The sequence below is a fragment of the Eubalaena glacialis genome, chromosome 11 (genome assembly GCF_028564815.1).
Source record: "Eubalaena glacialis isolate mEubGla1 chromosome 11, mEubGla1.1.hap2.+ XY, whole genome shotgun sequence".
Lineage (NCBI taxonomy): Eukaryota > Metazoa > Chordata > Mammalia > Artiodactyla > Balaenidae > Eubalaena > Eubalaena glacialis.
Genome location: NC_083726.1, coordinates 93804441 through 93823316, shown reverse-complemented (window position 1 = coordinate 93823316; position 18876 = coordinate 93804441). Strand labels below are relative to the sequence as shown.

At 35.7% G+C, this 18876-nt stretch overlaps 1 protein-coding gene across 1 annotated transcript; it reads left to right on the top strand.

Moving 5' to 3' along the window:
- Positions 1-1022: 1022 nt before the first annotated feature.
- On the top strand, positions 1023-18300 carry SMCO2 (single-pass membrane protein with coiled-coil domains 2). The gene is given in 6 exon segments (XM_061206259.1): positions 1023-1156; positions 7035-7129; positions 12034-12086; positions 13124-13299; positions 18103-18131; positions 18134-18300. Coding segments are annotated over 6 exon segments (654 nt in total).
- The last annotated feature ends 576 nt before the right edge of the window (positions 18301-18876 follow it).

Sequence of the window (18876 nt, the reverse complement as noted above, 5' to 3'; positions counted from 1 at the left end):
TACATCACTGATGAGGTGACACTGGGTTGTGAGAGTGCCAGTGGTAGGGACTAGGTATTCTTTAATCTGAACCCAAGTCCTAAATACAATTCCATGGTTTTGGAATCAGAAAACCTAGTTCAAGTTCTGGTCCATATACTTACCAGCCATGTCGACTGGTTTCCTGTGGCAGCTATAGCAAATTAGGCTTGGTGGTTTAAAACCGCACACACAAATGTATTCTCTCTTAGTTCTGGAGGCCAGAATTCCAAAATCAAGGGGTCAGCGAGCCCACGCTCCCTCTGAAGGCTCTTGGGGAGAATCTTTCCTTGCCTCTTCCAGGTTTTGCTGGCTCCAGACATTCCTTAGTTTGTAGCTGCATAAACTCCAGTCTGCCTCCGTCTTCACAAGAGTTTCTCTGTGTCTTTTCCTCTTGTTTCTCATTAGGACACTTGTCATTGGATTTAGGACCCACCCAGGTAATCCAAGATAATCTCATCTCAAGATTATTAAATTAATTACCTCAGCAAAAACCCCTCCCTTTTTCTTCTTTTTTCCAAATAATGTCACATTGTCAGAGTCTAGTATTAGGACATGGACATATCATTTTGGGGTCATCACTTAACTCACTACACCATATGACCTTGACCAAATCACTAAATAGGAATGGCCTAGGGGATTTCAGTACCTACCTTTATCCACCTCAGGGCTATCATGAGAATTAAAAGAAATGATGTACATGAAGGCTATTTGTAGAGGTATGTGAATGTTATTCCTATTGACTTGGTCAGTGATTTACACAGATATTTCAATAAGAAACTGATCTGTTCTCTCTACTCTCCACGTCCCTGCCCCAGCCTTCCTCTGTCACAGAGCAGGAGGGCATGTCAGCCTATCTCACAGATGCATCAGAAGACTCCAGCCTCAGAGGGGGGCTATGTGCTTGCCCCCAGAGAAGGGGGCTTGGGTACCATAGAGGGGCCACCACCTCTTGTGATAACCCTTTTGTTCTGCTTTGCTTTCTTCATGATCTTTATCAGGATATGTTGGAGCTGGAGGCTGGGCATGACCAGGACCTGCAGAGTGAACAGGATGAGCAAGACAGAGATCACGTTCAACAAGAAGATCCCCAGGCGTCCACATCTTTGCAGTTTTCAAAGGAGAACATCCCTGAATGGTAAGCCCTGGAGCGTGCAAGAGGGAACATTTAATAATGTTTTGTGGAGGGGAAAATGAAATTTAGCAAAGAACTTAGGGACAGCCTAGAAGATTTAAAATCCATACATGTCTTGAACCATAAAGCATTCATGTGCACAAGTAACTACCTACATGTTCCAGCAAGAATGCAGAAGAAGGACATTTCTAGGGATATAGGAAAAGCCGTGGAGTTCTCTTTACACACTTTTCTTCGGAGCCTGGGATTAACACATGTCTCATCACTCTCAGATAATTTTCTAGAGATGAAAATTATTATAATTACTATTAAAAATGTACTGTTAAATCCTTATGGACCCTTTCCCTATTGTATAACTTCTCCTTCACCAAGATGCAACCACCATCCTGAAATATTTAACATTCATTCCATACAGGGAAATTAAAAATATATCTATATTTTTTACTGAATGTAAAACATGATTTATTTTCTCCAGCCTTATGAAGATCTGTTAAAATGGATGTTAAATAAATGTCCAAACTCCTTTCTTGAAGCCTAAGTGCCTACCTGGCCCATTTTGGTGACAGAAAATGAATAAGCAGACCAATTTGCCATCCAGAGAAAGAGGGTTTCAGGCTTTCCCATTTTCTACCTTAAAACTGATTGTAATACTAGTTCTGTAGGAGTCAGGAGAACATGTTCTTCCAGCTAAACCACTGGAATACACAGATGGGTCCACAAGTGAATGAAAGAACTTGGAGCTGATCACATAGGCTGGATGGAAAAAATTAAAAATATTATACAAAAAATAAACCTAACAGAAAACACAGTGAAGAGGTAATTGTAGGGTGTCAGAGTTGGTCAGAAAATAATGAAAAGTTTCATAGCTTCAGAAACTTAAGAAATTCTGGGTTTAAGGTGGTAAAGTCTTTAGGATAATAAGTTATCTGCATCTTTGCTCTCTCTTCTCTCAAGGGAAGGACTTCCCTCAGAGGCTCTCTCCTTGAAGCCACATTAATAGTTATCAAAAGGACGTGTTGAAGTTCCCAATGATCCTTGAGTTTTATCCAATATTGTCCAAAGGGATCCAACCAGTATGGCATGAAAAAACTATTAAAGTTTATTTGTTAATGCATATCTGAATTTAAGTGGAAAGTTTCAAGATGAAACAGAAACGAAGTTATTTGTCCCGTCACTGGTATAAAGAGAGTGGGCTTTGGAGTCAGAGGGACCCAGGTTTGAATTCTGACATTGACATTTCTTGGATAGGTTAATCAACCTTTTTTAAGCCTTGACTTTCCTCTTCTATAAAAAGGGAGTAATGACAGCCACCTCATTGGTTTACTGTGGGTATTAAATAAAATACCGTATGTAAAGCATTTAATACAGAGTCTGGTACATAATAAACAATTAATAAATGGAAGCTATTTTTAGAAATAAATTCCTCTGGCCTTCTGAACCTTCCTGCCACATTCGAAACTCTTTCCTAATGCAGGGCTACTCTTCTAGATGTTTCTTTACCTTTCAGTTAAATATCTTCTTTACATTCAGTTAAACATCACCATACCTTAACAGCTAAACATCTCTTTACATCAGCCTTATCCTGACTATCCTATTCAAAATGGCCTTTTGTTTTCTTCCAGAGCATGAATAATATTTGGATTTTAAAAGATTCTGTGTTTTTATTAATTCAAATTCTGCACATTAAAATTTCTTTCCATTTTTGAAACTAGTGTAAAATTCACATACAGTAAAATTATATCTTTTATTCCATTATATAAATATACCACAGTTTATCCATTCACTAATTGAGGCACATTTAGATTCTTTTAGCAATCATGAATAGAGACACTGTAAACATTCACATGTAGTTTTTTGTGTGAACACACATTTTTATTTTCCTTGGGTAAATAATCAGAAGTTGGAATGCTGGGTCCTATAATAAGTGTATGGGTTTTTTTGTTTTTTGTTTTTGTTTGTTGGTTTGTTTTGGCTGCGCTGGGTCTCAGTTGCGCACTCGTGATATTTTGGTTGCGATGTGCAGCCTTCTAAACTGCAGCACGTGAACTCTTAGTTGCGGCATGCATGTGAGATCTAGTTCCCCAACTAGGGATCGAACCCAGGCCCCCTGCATTGGGAGTGTGGAGTCTTACCCACTGGACCACCAGGGAAGTCCCAATAGGTGTATGTTTATACTTGTAAAAAACTGACAAACTGAAAATGACTATGATATTTTACATGATGGCTACTTTCTTGCTGTTTTCTCCTGCAGTGGGGAGAGAGAGTTCTAGTCTTCCTCTTCTTATAAGGATATTAATCCCATTATGAGGGCTCCACCCTCATGACTATATCTAAACCTCCCTCCCTCCCTAAGATCCCACCTCCCAATACCATCCCATTGGGCCATTGGGGTTTCAAAATATAAATTTTGAGGAGGCACAAACATGCAGTCCATACCAGGTAGAGATCAAAGTTCCTTTTTTTTTTTTTTTTTTGCATGTGTATATCCCAAGATCCCTTTCTTTTTTCTTTTTTTTTTTTTTTTGGCATATGCATATCCAGTTGTTACAGCAACATTTATTGAAAAGAGTTTTACTTTTCCTATGGAATTACCTTACATCATTGTTGAAAATCAGTGGATCATATATGTGTGAATCTATTTCTGGATTCTTTATTCTGTTCCAATAATCTATATGTTTATACTTTCAGTAATACCACACTACCTTGATTACTGTAGCTTTATATTAAGTCTTGAAATTAGGTAGTGAGTGTTATTCAATTTTGTTGTATTTTTTTTCTAAGTCAAATACTAATTTTTATTATCTGATAATTTTTTTCTTTTCTTTTTTTAAAAATTAAAAAAAAATTATTTTATATTCAAGTATAGTTGATTAACAATGTTGTGTTAGTTTTAGGTGTACAGCAAAGTGATTCAGTTATACATTCACATGTATCTATTCTTTTTCAAATTCTTTTCCCATTTAAGTTATTACAGAATATTGAGCAGAGTTCCCTGTGCTGTATAGTGGGTCCTTGATTTTTGTTCTAATTTTTCAAAATTGTTTTGGCTATTCTAACTTTTTTTTCTGCTTTTCCATGTAGATTTTACAATCAGCCTGTCAGTTTTGCTCTGATTTTGGTTGGAACTACCATTAATCTATAGATAAATTTGGGAAGAATTAACAGTTTAGCAATGTCAACTCTTCTGATTCATGAACACAGTATTTCTGTCTATTTAGGTCATCTTTGATTCCTTCCGTCAGTGTTGTATAATGTTCAGTGTACAGATACTTCACATTTTGTTAGATTTACACCTAAGTATTTCATGTTTTTGGTTTTATTATAAATGGTACTTAAAATTTTTCAATTTCTTATTGTTAATAGCTAGTATATAGAAATACATTTGACTTTTGTATACTGACTTTGTGTTGTGACCTTGCTAAACTCATTTATTAGTTCCAGTAGTTTTTATAGGTTATTTGGGATTTTCCACATAGATAATTATGTCATCTGCAAATAGAGAGAGCTTTCTATCTTCCTTTCCAATCTGTATTCTTTTTACTTCTTTTTTTTTGCCGTATTATATTGGCTAGAACTTCTAATACGATGTTGAATAGGAGGGGTGACAGCAGATAGCAGACCTACATACTTTGTTCTCAATCTTACAGGAAAAGAATTAAGTGTGATATTATCTGGGTTTTTGTTTGTTTGTTTTTAAAGATGCCCTTTCTCAGATTGAGAACGTTTCTTCTATTCCTAGTTTACTGAGTTGTTTTTAAAATCAGAAATGATACTGAATTTTTTCAATAGCTTTTGCTGCATCTATGAATGATCATGTTTTTTGTTTGTTTATAAGTCTCTTGATATGGTGAATTATAGTGATTGATTTTTGAATGCTGAACCAGCCTTGAGTTCCCAGAATAAATCCTCCTTGGTCATAATATATTATCCTTTTTATATTTTGTTGGTTTCAGCTTACTAAAATGGAACTTTTACATGTATGTTAATGAGAGATATTGACCTGTGTCTTTCTTTCTTGTAATGTCCTAGTGTTAGTATCAGAGTAAGGCTTGCCTCGTAGAAAAAATTGGGATGTTTTCGCACATTTTCTATTTTCTGGATGAGTCTGTGTAAAACTGGCATAATTTCTTTCTTAAATGTTTGGTTGGATTCACCAGTGAAGCCATATTGCCTGGAGATCTTATTGTGGTAAGATTTTTAACTACAAATTTAATTTCTTTACTGATATATAGGGTTATAGTGCTACTCAGGCTATCTAGCTCTTGAGTATATTTCAGTGGTAGATTGTATCTTTCAAGGAATTTGCCCATTTCATCTAAATTGTCAAATGTATTGGCCTAAAAATATTAATAATATTCTCTTGTTGTAATTTTTATTTTGAAATAATTATAGATTCACAGGAGTTTTCAAAGAAATATACAGGATAGTCCCATGCACCCTTTTCTCAGCCTTCCAAATGGTAACATCTTGTCTAACTCTAGTATGCCATCAAAACCAAGAAACTGATATTGGTATTATCGACCAAGCTTATTCAGACTTCACTAGTTACAAGTGCACTCATTTGTGTGTGTGTGTGTATGCGCACAGTTCTGTGCAATTTTATCACAAGTGTAGCCTCTTCTGTCACAAGGAGGCACAATCAAGATTCTAACCTGTGTCATTGCACAAGACTCCTTTGTGTTACCCCTTTATAGTCACACTCATTCTCTCCCACCCATTCCTAACCCCTGGCAAGACAAATATGTTCCATGTGTTTATAATTATGTTATTTCATGAATGTTACATAAATCAAATCATGCAGTTATGTATCTTTTTGAGACTTTTTTACAGTCAGCATAATTTCCCTGAGGTTCATCCAGATTGTCGCATGTATCAACAGTTCCTTCCTTTCCATCACTGAGTAGTATTCCATGGTATGGTTCATATATATATTCTGTCTAGTTTTTGGCTGTTATGAATATAGCTATTTTGAACATTCATGTACAGCTTCCTGTGTGAAAACAGGTCTTCATTTCTCTGGGATAATTGCCCAAGAGTGAAATTGCTGGGTCATATGGTAAGTTTGTTTTTAGTTTTGACAGGAACTGCCAAATTATTTTTCAGAGTGGCTATACCATTTTATGTTCCCACCACCAATGTATGAGTGATCCAATTTCTCCACATCCTTACTAACATTTAGTGTTATCACTATTTTTCACCTTAGCCATTCTGGTAAGTTTACAGTGATATCTTGTAGTTTAAATTTGCATTTCTCTAATAACTAATAGTGTTGAACATCATTTCATGTGTTTATTTGCCATCTACATATCTTCTTGGTGAAAAGTCTGTGATGTCTTTTGTTCATTTTCTAATTGCAAGGTTTTTTTTAATGTTGAATTTTGAGAGATCCTCATATATTCTAGATATAAGACCTTTGCTGGATATGTGACATGTAAATCCATTTAAGAGAGTCTTCGGCCAAGCAAAAGTTTTAAATTTTGATGAGGTCCAGTTTATCAACATTCCCTCTTATGGGTAGCGCCCTTGGTGTCAAGACTAAGTACTCTTTGCCTAGTCCTAGGTCCCAAAGATTTTCTGTGGGTTTTTTTTTCCTAGAAATTTAACTAAGCTTCCATTTTAGTCATTTTACATTTCTGCTCCTATATCCAGTTAGGACTACACTTCTTTACTATTATCTAGATTACTTAGAATGTTTTTTACTTTCTTGAATTGCATTTATGACTTCCCATTCCAACACAATTACTACCCAAGAGTCCTCTTATATAGGAGTAGGATTTCATTTTTGAAAGGTCAAAAATGATCTTTCAAGATCAAAAAAGATGATCCATTGGGGATTTTTCTTAAGCCACAGGACTTAGTCCATCTCTTGGTCTGTTTGCAGCTTATTAAGTGAGGTGATGTCCCTGGAGGACCAAATTGAAAAGCTGAAGTCACACCAGGACCTTGACTCTGATCAGGGGGCAAACATCGAGGTAAGCTGGAGGCCTGGAAGAAAATTTGGGAGGTTGTGGGGACTCTACCACCTCTTCCCACCCCATTTATTGTTTAACAGGTCATAACAAGAATTAAAACCCATCTTCTGTCACAAGGAGGAGAGCTCTCTGGTGGTCAGTTCTGAGCACATTTCACCTGGGTACCACAACTTCTATTCTCTAACAACACTAAAAGTCTAGATTTTTCTGTTCTACTTAGAAACTCGGTCAAATTTGGCAGGTTTATATCTCAATGCCATTTAAGATAATGATGAGTTCCTTAAGGGAAAACTTCTCTTAATATTTGTATCCCAGCACCTAACACTACAGAGAAAACATGCAGGAAATACATATTTGTGAAGAACTGCATCCTTAGAATGTAAGAGATATATTTGTGTTTGTCTTTGATGCCTTCATGAAGAGTTCTTGTGTTAGTTTTCACAGTCTCCAAAGTTTTCCTGTTGTTTTGTGTCCTTGCATTTCTTAGAAACTCTTTTCTGAGAAAGGTTTAATTTTCCCTTTTTAGAAGAGTCATAGAATGTTAGAAAAGTAGTGATCAACTTTGGATAAGAATTAGACTTCAGAGCCCTGGCTCGTAGTTTTTCTTCTCTTATAAACTTCAGGCATTTGAAGAAAAGCCTATAAAAATGGAAAAAGTCTGTGTCTAACTACCTCTTTTTATTGAAATTGCCAGCCTCTGCTTTAGTTCAAGCCAAATTTAAATTAAGTGGATTTCGAAAGAAGTAAAGGAGAAAAATGCCTCTTTTATTGTTGGAAGGTAATATTTATTTAGACCCCTCCCATATTAAAAGCCATCTACAGATAAGCACAGATTTTTCACTGAGGAAAACAAACTACTTTTAACTAAGATTTAGTGCAACATTTTGACATAGCAACCTCATTTTGTGCTAGTTGAAAAGTCAAAAGTTTTCCCACTATCTAGGGCTTTGGAAATTGCAAACTATGAAGAAAGAGAAGAGGACAAGGGCCAAGAAATATTCTGCTTTAAAAAATGTCCTCCAAAAGTCAGCAGTATTACAGGAATGTAGATTTCAGCAGGAGGAAAGGATAGGGAGGGATGGATATCAAAAGAATGAAGAGGGCTTCCCTGGTGGCGCAGTGGTTGAGAATCTGCCTGCCAATGCAGGGGACACGGGTTCGAGCCCTGGTCTGGGAAGATCCCACATGCCGCGGAGCAACTAGGCCCGTGAGCCACAACTACTGAGCCTGCGCATCTGGAGCCTGTGCTCCGCAACAAGAGAGGCCGCGACAGTGAGAGGCCCGCGCACCGCGATGAAGAGTGGCCCCCGCTTGCCGCAACTAGAGAAAGCCCTCGCACAGAAATGAAGACCCAACACAGCCATAAATAAATAAATAAATAAATAAATAAATAAATAATTAAAAAAGAATGAAGAGAGGAAGATAGAAGAGCACAGAGACAAATGAAGGTGAGGTGAAAAAACAAACCAACAAGGCTTGGATAATATGAAAAGGGAAAAGAATCTGAAAAGGAATGGATATATGTATAACTGAATCACTTTGTTGTACACCTGAAACTAACACAACATTGTAAACCAATTATACTCCAATATAAAATAAAAAATTAAATTAAAAAATATAAATAAATAAATAAATATAAACAGACATATTTTGCAAATGCAAAAAAAATATGAAAAGGGAAGGCATCACAACTATGTATGGAGATTCTCTATCCTGGAAATATACAGCTTTGTATACACTCTAAAAAAACGGGCACAGACTTGAAAACTAGAAACAGCCCAAATATTCATCAACTGGTAAGTGGATACACTGTGGTATATGCTACATGATGGAATGCTACTCAATGATAAAAAGGAACGGATTTCTTAATCATCCAACAACATAAATGAATCTCAAATGCATTATGCTAAGTGAAAGAAGCCAGACTTGGAAGATTAGACTCATGATTCCACTTCTGTACCTCTCTGAAAAAGGTAAAACCATAGGAATAAAAAATAGATTAGTGGTCACTGGAGTCCAGTGGGGAAAGGGAGGAGGAGATTGACAGAGGGACACAAGGAAATTTAGTGTGTGATGGAAATATTCCACATCTTGTTGTAGTGGTGATTACATGCCAGTGACAGTATGCATATGTCAAAATTCATAGCACTGTGCACTTTTAAAAGGTGAGTTTTACTCTATGTAAATTATACCTCAATAACTGTGACTTAAAAAAATTTTTTTTAACTGTTTTCATTTTTTAAAAAATATGTATTTATTTATTTATTTTTGGCTGCGTCGGGTCTTAGTTGCTGCACGCAGGCTCTCTAGTTGTGGTGTGCGGGCTTAGTTGCTCTGCGGCATATAGGATCTTAGTTCCCTGACCAGGGATCAAACCCGCATCCCCTGCATTGGAAGGCGGATTCTTAACCACTGGACCACCAGGGAAGTCCCGACTTTAAAAAACTGACACAAGTTCTCTCCTAAGACTAAAGGCTGATGGGAAAGGCTGCGTAAAAACAAATACAGTAATATAATAAGTAAGAAATTTTAAATATAATTGTTACAGAAGCAAAGTCAGTAGGAATGGCTCTAGGTTTACTCTGGTGGAGGGAAAAGTGAAGATTGTTAGAAATAAATATAGGAATGGCAAACAAAGAGTGGGAAAATTAAAGGAGAAGTAAGTTAATAATAATAATAAAGTAATATCACATGTATTGGCTCATTTATTTTTCATGAGTAAATGGAATGACTCAGAAAGGCATGAAAGAGAGAGGAGGGGAATATTGGTGAAAGTATTTAAACACGCACAAACACACACACACACCAGAAACAAATTTAAGAGACCTTTAAGCTGAGGAAAGGACTTTGAAGTGGCCTTTGGGTGTTGCCTGATATAGAGCCCCCAAGTCCACGAAGCTTTCTGAAATCTCCATATGAATATAACTTTCATCCCGAGACTGACTCCTATCTCAGTTATCTTTGGTACAATTATCTTTGTTAAGTATTGTGTCAAGATATTTACTATGTAAATAAGATAGGGCACCATGTAAAACGTGATTAGTATCTCACAGCTCCTTTCTAAATAATTAAATCACACAACTCTGGGGCTGGTGATGAATGAACTTGTTAAAAAAAAAAAAAGGTGTAGATTATACATCCTCTATAAGCAGTTTGAGGGTAAACATTCACAACAAGCACAATGCCTAGCTCAGTGGCCACTTACATAGGACGTGGCCAATGATGTCTTGTTGATTTGATTTAATGTTGATTTTGGAGATCAGCACCCAGAACAGTATGCAAAAAAGTAGCTTCTATTAAATCTCAAACTATTTGATCATGAATGAGCATTCTTCTAAAAATCATCATTTGTTCTGTTTCAATTCCACACATCATTCATTACAACTTTTGCTCTATATCCTTTAGTTTTAAAGGAGAAGATCATGGAAATTAAAAAGCAATTAGGAGAAATGGAAAACAAATTTGTCCAGGTAATGATAAAATGTCTTTATAACTAAGGAAGAAAAACAGTTCTTCAAAGAAATCTCAAATTTTAGTGAATGGAATCCAAAATTCAATGGAAGAGACTCAGAATTTTAGACCTAGACGGGAACTTACTATTATTTAGTCTACGCCCTTATTTTCAGAAGAGAAAAGCGTAACTCAAAAACATGAAGTGACTTGTTCATATTTCCACATGAAAAGAACCAGTCTTATCCTTGCTCCCCCATTAAAAAATAGTTTTTTCTTCTAGCAAAAGTAATGCATGCTTATTTTAATAGTTAAAACATTATAGAACTAGTTCATATAAAAAAGAAAAATAATCCCACTCCCTCAAAAATAAAGTGAACATTTTAGTATATTTATATTCTTCTAAATTTTTCTATACATATATTATCATATTATTATTATTTTAATGGGATTATATTATATACATTGTTTTGCAACTTGCTTTTTTTCACTTAGCATTTTTTTCTTCAACAACTTGCTAGGCCACTAGGTGTCATTTTACTTTTTCACTGTTTATGTGATGTAGGATTTGATTTTGGGGTTTATTAAATTTATTTTGTGAGCTATTTGGGGCTTTATAATCAATGTTTACCATCACAAACTATGCCTCAGAAATCCATATCTTTTCTTGCTTTTGCAAGTACTTATTTAAGAATCAATTTCTAGAAGTGGCACCTCCAGAACCCATCTTTCTTGAATCCTAGAACACTCTTTTTTTCTTCTCTGGCTTTGCTTTTCAACATATCCTGCAAGTCAATTATGGAATGATTAATTAAAAACCTTTCAAAGCATTATTTACTCTGGACATATGTACAGTTGGCATTCACATCTTAGAAGAGGATGGTTTGCTTTCAGCCTATGTCTTGATCTTACTGATAGAAACCAACCTAAACCACCTGTTCTCTCTAACTGACAACTTAAAGGAAACATGGGACGAAAGGAGGAACCGGACACTTTTTGCAGACAGTTCTTTTGCTAAACCATAAGGCCCAGGTATTAAAACTAACATAATGAAGACTTACATTTATATATTATAAATTAAAAATATTTAGAAGAAATATAGTTTTCTTTTTTTCTCAGAAACATACTATGTTTCTCCAACTAGTGTCCTGGTAGAAGTTTAAGGAGCAAGGAGAGAGTAATGGATAGAGAAAAAGATGATTTATAATAAGCTGCTATTGTGTAAATTTATATTTTAAAGTACTGAAAATAATTTATTAATCTTTTGGTGATACCTCCTGCAATTTATCATGATTGCACCATGAATTTGTTCTAATAGGAAGGATTTTACTGAATAAAAGTAAGTTTCCATGAAGCCTGTTTACAACTAAGAGGTATCAGAATGAGTAAGGTTTTATTGTATAAACCAAAAAATATAACTTTTATTTTACCCAAAATTGTGGGTGTCTTTTCAGGAAGATGCTTGTAATGAAGCTCATGAATTAAAGGAAAAACTCGTTGCAAGAATAGAGGTAAGATTTCACAGTTACACAAGTTCAAATAATGATAAAATAAAATGATTTAAATCTACATAGAGAGGTAATTCTTTCCCTAGAAGTTGAGAGTGTGCCACATACAGGTCTCTTTGTAGCCTTTTCACCTCTTCTCCCCTCCTGACGTTCTGCTTTGGGCCGACAGAAGATCTCACAGGTGTGGTGTACTTCCAAGCTCTCATACCCCTGGGCTGCTTCTACAGTTCCCCTATCTGGAGCTTATCCTCCATGTCTACATATTATCCACTCTTCAAGGCTCAGCTCAAATGTCCTCTCACCTCCCAGACCTCTCTTAATCTCCCCTAGCCAGAAAAATGACTCCATCTTGGAACTCCTCCCGCAAGATTTTATATATGGAGGTAAATGTGAATGGCTGAATGAAACAGTGAATGAATGAATCAACCTGTCACTTGTTCAGAGGTGCCTAATCATCCCACCTATCTAGATAGAGTAGATGTTCCCACCACCAAACCTCAGCTACTGTGTCATCACATTATTTACTTTCTCTTTAGCATGTAGTCTATAATATCTAATGTATATATGTGTTTAGTTGTTTATTGCTTGTCACCCAACCCCTGTAAACGCACATGTAATTCTTTGCCCATTTTGCTAAAAAATACATGCGCAATAGAATGCCCATTCATTGTCTATTTTGTTACCTGCTGTATCCTAAAATAGTGCCTGGTAGGAGTCAGTCAATAAATATGTTTTGCATAGATGAACAAATTGAATAGATGAATTCAATAAAAGGATAATTATCTTTCTATCTAAATAATCCAGTAGTTAAGAATTAGCAGGTGGGTTTCATTTAATTTTTACCATGGTGCTACCTCACTCTGTGAATGTGTAAGTTTCTTAGGTGAGTACGCACCTGCCAGTGACCTCCTCACGTGATTCATATGTGGGCAATGTGGGCCCCTGAAGTGCTCCGGAGGAAAGGCACTCTGCATCATCTCCAATGAGAAGGGCAGACATCTAGAATCATTTTTCTTTAATGATTGCACTTTTTTCCCCAGAACTTTTGCAAGGACATGACTCTGCTGAATACAAAGTTGGGGATGTACCAAATGCAAGAAGGGAAAACAGACTCTCAGAGTCCTGAAGAAATGAGAATGGAAGAAAGGGAGCCCCTGCTTCCTCAGGCTTCACCACCCCCCTTACGGCAGAATTCTCCTCCCTGCATTACAATGTGGTAAGTTAGAGATAGGGACCTCTGGGGGCTGACAGAGTCCCCAAAATGAATGGACTATAGTAAGATTGAATTTCCTCAAGGGTTGACTAAGAATTTATCTTTTTGTTTTAATAAATATTTATTATTGTTCTTTAAAAGTCTATTTGTTTATTAAGCCATAGTATTTTTCTTATTTTTTAAATTCTCAATCAGTATTTTCTTTTACTTACTTACTTATTTATTTATTGACCGCATTGCACGACTTGTGGGATCTTAGTTCCCCAACCAGGGATCGAACCCGGGACCTGGCAGTGAAAGCACCAAGTCCTAACCACTGGACTTCCAGGGAATTCCCAAGACATATACCTATTGCATTAGGTATATAGATAATAGATATTTCTTTCTTATTGTTTTAGATAACTATATATACATAAATCTTAAAGGATGGTGTCTGCAAGTTATGATGCAGCCATCTCCACTGAAAGAACGTACCTGCTAAGCAGATTTGAAAACCTTTGTTTACTGGACAGGATGCCTCTCCCTTGTATGATATTGAAGACGTACATACTGTCAAATTCTGACTCTTTGGATCTCTTTCTGGAGATGCCACACTATCATATATGCCCTGAGTAGTACTCTCCTCTAAGAAAGCTTTTTTTTTTAGCTTTTTATTTTGCTTTATTCTTTCATTAGAGAAGATGTGAAAGTTAAGTAGAATCTGGCTGTGTTTTCACACGCAAACATATATGTGCACAGATACTGAGTTAAATCAATTTTATAAAAATGTGATGAAAATGGTATAAAAACCATTTTATCTCTTAAGAAAGCTGTTTTGATTCTTTAATCCCCAACCACCAACCCAAGCAGAGTCTTCGGCTCTCTCTTTTGAGTGTACACACTGTACCTGACACATAATCCTGACAAAGTACCCACGGCATATTATTGCAATTAAATTATTTCCATTGTAGTCTTCTCTTAATACTCCATGGGCTACTTGAAGGCAAGATCTGGATCACTGGGAGATATGAAATATAAAATATGTTCATCATGCTCAACAAATATTTAATTAATTAATTAATTAAATTAATAAGTGAAGAGTAATGTCAGTGGTGGAGTAAAGACCCCAGAAAATTTCCTCCTCCGTAAAATCAATGAGAGAGCTGGAAAAAATTGTCAGAATCAACTTTTTCAGAATTCTGGAAATTAAGGATTTAGTATCCAGACTCTATAAAGAACTCTTAGAACTCAACAACAAAAGGACAAACAGCCTAATTTTTAATATGAGCAAAAAACTTGAATAGACATTTCTTTACAGAAGATAGACAAATGGCCAAAAAGCACATGAAAAGATTTTCAGTGAAAAAGCACAATGAAAACATTATTGGTCATTGGGGAAATGCAAATCAAAATCATGAGATATTGGGAATTCCCTGGTGGTCCAGTGGTTAGGACCTGGTGCTTTCACTGCCAGGGCCTGGGTTAGATCCCTGGTCAAGGAACTAAGATCCCGCAAGCAGCGCAGCACGGCCAAAAAAAAAAAAAAAAAAGAAATCATAAATCATAAGATATCACTTTACACCACTAAGATAACTGTAATTAAAAAGACAGGGACTTCCCTGGTGGTCCAGTGGCTGGGACTCTGAGCTCCCAATGCAGGCGGCCTGGGTTCAGTCCCTGGCCAGGGAACTGGATCCCACGTACCGCAACGAAGATCCCGCATGCCTCAACTAAGACCCGACGCAGCCAAATAAATAAATAAATAAATAATTTAAAAAAAAAAAAAAAAAAAAAAAAAAAAAAGACAGACAATGACAAGCATTGGAGAGGATGTGGAGAAATCAGAATCCTCAGACATTACTAGTGGGATTGTAATAGGTTAAACTGATTAAATAGGTGAACAAAATGTGGTATATCCACACAATGGAGTATTATTCAGCCACAAAAAAGAATAAAGTTACCTATACATGCTGCAACATGAGTGACCCTTGAAAACGTTACACTAAGTGAAATAAGTCAGACCCAAAAAACCACATGTTATATGATTCTATTCATATGAAGTATTCAAAATAGGAAAATCCAGGTAGATAGAAAATAGATTAGTGGTTGCCAGGCCTAGGGATTGTGGGAAATTGGGAGTAACTGTTCTTTTGGGGAATTTTGATGAAAATTTCCTGGAATTAGATAGTGGTGATGGTTGTACAACCTTGTGAATAAACCAAAAGCCACTGAATTGTACACTTTAAAGGGTAAATATTATGGCATGTAAATTATATCTCAAAAACAAACAGACAAATAAGTAAATAAGTGAATGCGTTTTGATGATCACTTAATTGTGTTATATGGGCAGTTAATCCAGTTGAGTTGGCCAACTTTCTTCACATCATTATATCCTAGTTAAGATTGCCTGAGACCTTGTCCAGTCTCTTGTCAGAGAACTGGTAACACGCTGGTTCCATTTAAACATATTTATACATTATCTTTTTTGAGGAGGTTTATCTTACAGACTAAGTCAATCATTCTGTATCAGTTTTGCTGTTTTTAGCTTCAGAGGGTGGCCTCTTTCTGGTATTATCCCCAATCCCTCAGTTCCCTTATAGTCTTCCCCTATGTATTGACCACAAATAATGTGAACATTTTGGAAAAAAGATTAAAGGTTTTATGCATGGCAAGTTTTTTTTTTTAATTGAAGTATAATTGATTTACAATGTTGTTATGCATGGCAAGTTTTGAAAAATAAATAAATACATAGTATTCAAAAGTCAAAAGAATGTTTTTATTCTTTACAGAAGATAAATTCAAAATGAATAATACTATTAATGACACTAACCTTTGGTTTTTATACAGGTGATATCATGAAAAAACTTATTTTGATTTAGTAGCTATGATGTTTTCCAAAGAAAAATGTCTGAGCCTTTTAAAATAAATATTATACATGTTCTTTTATTTGCTGAATAATAGAAAACAAATTTTTAACTTTAAATTATATCATATAGACTTGTAAATAAAAATCAAGTGATTCAGTAGTATCAAGAAATAGATCTGAATCCATCCATACCTGGAGTGTTCATTGAAGGAAAGGGAAAGCTAGAAGGACACATTCTAAACCAAAAGAAAAACAAACCAAAGAAAAACAAAATAAAAGAAAAAACAAAAAATTAAAATAAAATAGAAAGAATGAATAAATGAAAGGAGGAAAGGTAAGAAAGAAAAAAGAAAACTTAGCTGATTATATTAAAAAGTGATGGGATTATAGTTTTTTCATTTCTCTGTTTTCCAAGTTATCTGTAATTTAGAAAAAAACTATTTTTCTCTTTAAAAAATTAATGTTAGGACTTCCCTGGTGGTCCAGTGGCTAAGACTCTGTACTCCCAATGCAGGGGGCCTGGGTTTGATCCCTGGTCAGGGAACTAGATCCCACATGCCGCAACTAAGACCTGGCACAGCCAAATAAAAAAAAATTTTTTTAAATTAATGTTAAAATGTGTTTCTTTGAGAATGTTCCAACTTAATATTTCTGAAGATGATTAATTTTGGAATTTAGGAAGATAGTATTTATTTACTAGATATGTTTTGGTAGTGAGTCATTTTTCTTTTCATAAGAAAGAACAAATCTAGATTTAGTGCTCCCTGAAGACAGGACATCTCTGCTTCACCTTAGCAGCCATCAAAGTCTCTTCATAATAGAGTATTTTAAGAACATTAGCTCTTTAATAAATGTGTGAAGTAGAAGCAATGATTTGTGTAGCTGCCAAGAGATAGCCAGTGGCAATAATGCCAAGAAACTTGGCTCAGGTTCATGGAATCCACTGAGTTGGGTCACAAAATAGATCCATAGCTAGCTTTAACTGTGCTCTAGACTTGCTCTTCTGAAATCTGTTATAGAAGGTAATTATCTCCAAGCAACTGGATTATCTGTGACATTTCTTTTGTTCTTTGTGTTCTTCTGGATTTTCCAGATCTTCTACCCCAATCATGTATTGCATTTATAATTAGAAAATAATAATGCAAGGACTTCAAAGCAAATAAATAAAATACAAAAAGGGCATGTCTGGTGCTGGGATAAAACTGTTGACAGAGAGAGCTGAATTCCACTTGTCACATGGTATTTTGTACCCTGATAGAGAGAGCTGAATTCCACTTGTCACATGGTATTTTGTACCCTGAGGAAAATCTAACTGCCTGTGCCTTTATTTCCCCCCAAATAGGCATCCTATACCTCACAAATGAGGTAGAGATGGCAATAACTACTAGAGTGTGAGAAGAGCATTTCAAAGGAAAGAGCCCCACAGTAACCCAGGGATTCATTGTTTCATGGCTTTAGAATCTTAGAATTCCAGTGCCAGCCCTAGGATGGACTTAGGTCCATCTACTCCAAGTTCCTTCTTTTGCAGACGTCAACAGAGTTTAAGAGAAATTCGGTTACTTACTTGAATTTATAGAGCTACATGGGTGGAGGAACCAGGAGTCACATCAGTGTGGTTTTCTTCAGAACGTTCTTTTATTTATTTGTTTTTTTGTTTACTTATCTATCGATTGATGTATAGCTGATATATAATATTATATTAGTTTCAGGTGTACAATATAGTGGTTCAATACTTTTATAGATTATACTGCATTAAAATTTATTACAAAATAATGGCTATATTTCCCTGTACTATACAATATATCCTTGTTGCTTCTTCATTTTATACATAATAGTTTGTGTCTCTTAACCTCTATCCCTATCTTGCCCTTCCCCCCTTCCCTCTCCCCACTGGTAACCACTAGTTTGTTCTCTATATCCTTCAGAATGTTCTTAACACAGATGTTTTTCTTTCCTTCTAGGAAATGTGCACTGAGGATTTTCATCATGTTTATGTCCTCACCTTCACTGGACTTTCATGTTACATACTATTTTTTGATGCTACGTTTATCTTTGAAAAGGTGCTCCCTATAATGCTTGGGTGCCACAGAATGTGGGAACTGCGGGAGATTATTGCCCCTTTCTTGAATTTGGAAGTGGAAGACTTGTTACCCTCCTAAAGATACTGTTACCCTACTGACTTTCTTCCTAATAAAATTCTGGCTGTTCTTATATTACAGTGGTAAACTTATTTTTTTAAAAACACTATAGGGTGTTTTGCAAAGGACATTGTAGTTATGTGGAAATTGGTTGATAACAGAAAAAATGAAAACAATTTATCTTTATCCTCATGACTCACAATGACATCTTGAATCTTTGCATGCATTTTTAAAAACATTTCCTTCAAACCACTAGCCTCTCGTCTCCCCCACCCCCAAGGACACTGAGACTATCAGGCATTAGCTTTCATGGGTGGTTATTTCCCCCATTTTGACCTCTGATGTCTCAGAAAAGAAAGCACAGAATTCCTCCCCATTTTTACTTCAGTCAAATTGGGTCCATATTTTGAATGTAGTGGACATTTTTTGGTCTTTCTCCCTACCATTCATTTCTCCTTTTGGTAACAGCACCCTGATTTTGCTTTGAAAGAACTTTCTTTTCTCAGTGGGCATAGTTATAGGTGGCTTTTCAGTCTTCCTATTGTTCTCTGTTCCTGTCTTCCTATTAACAAGAAGAAGGAATGTTCCCTGTCTTCC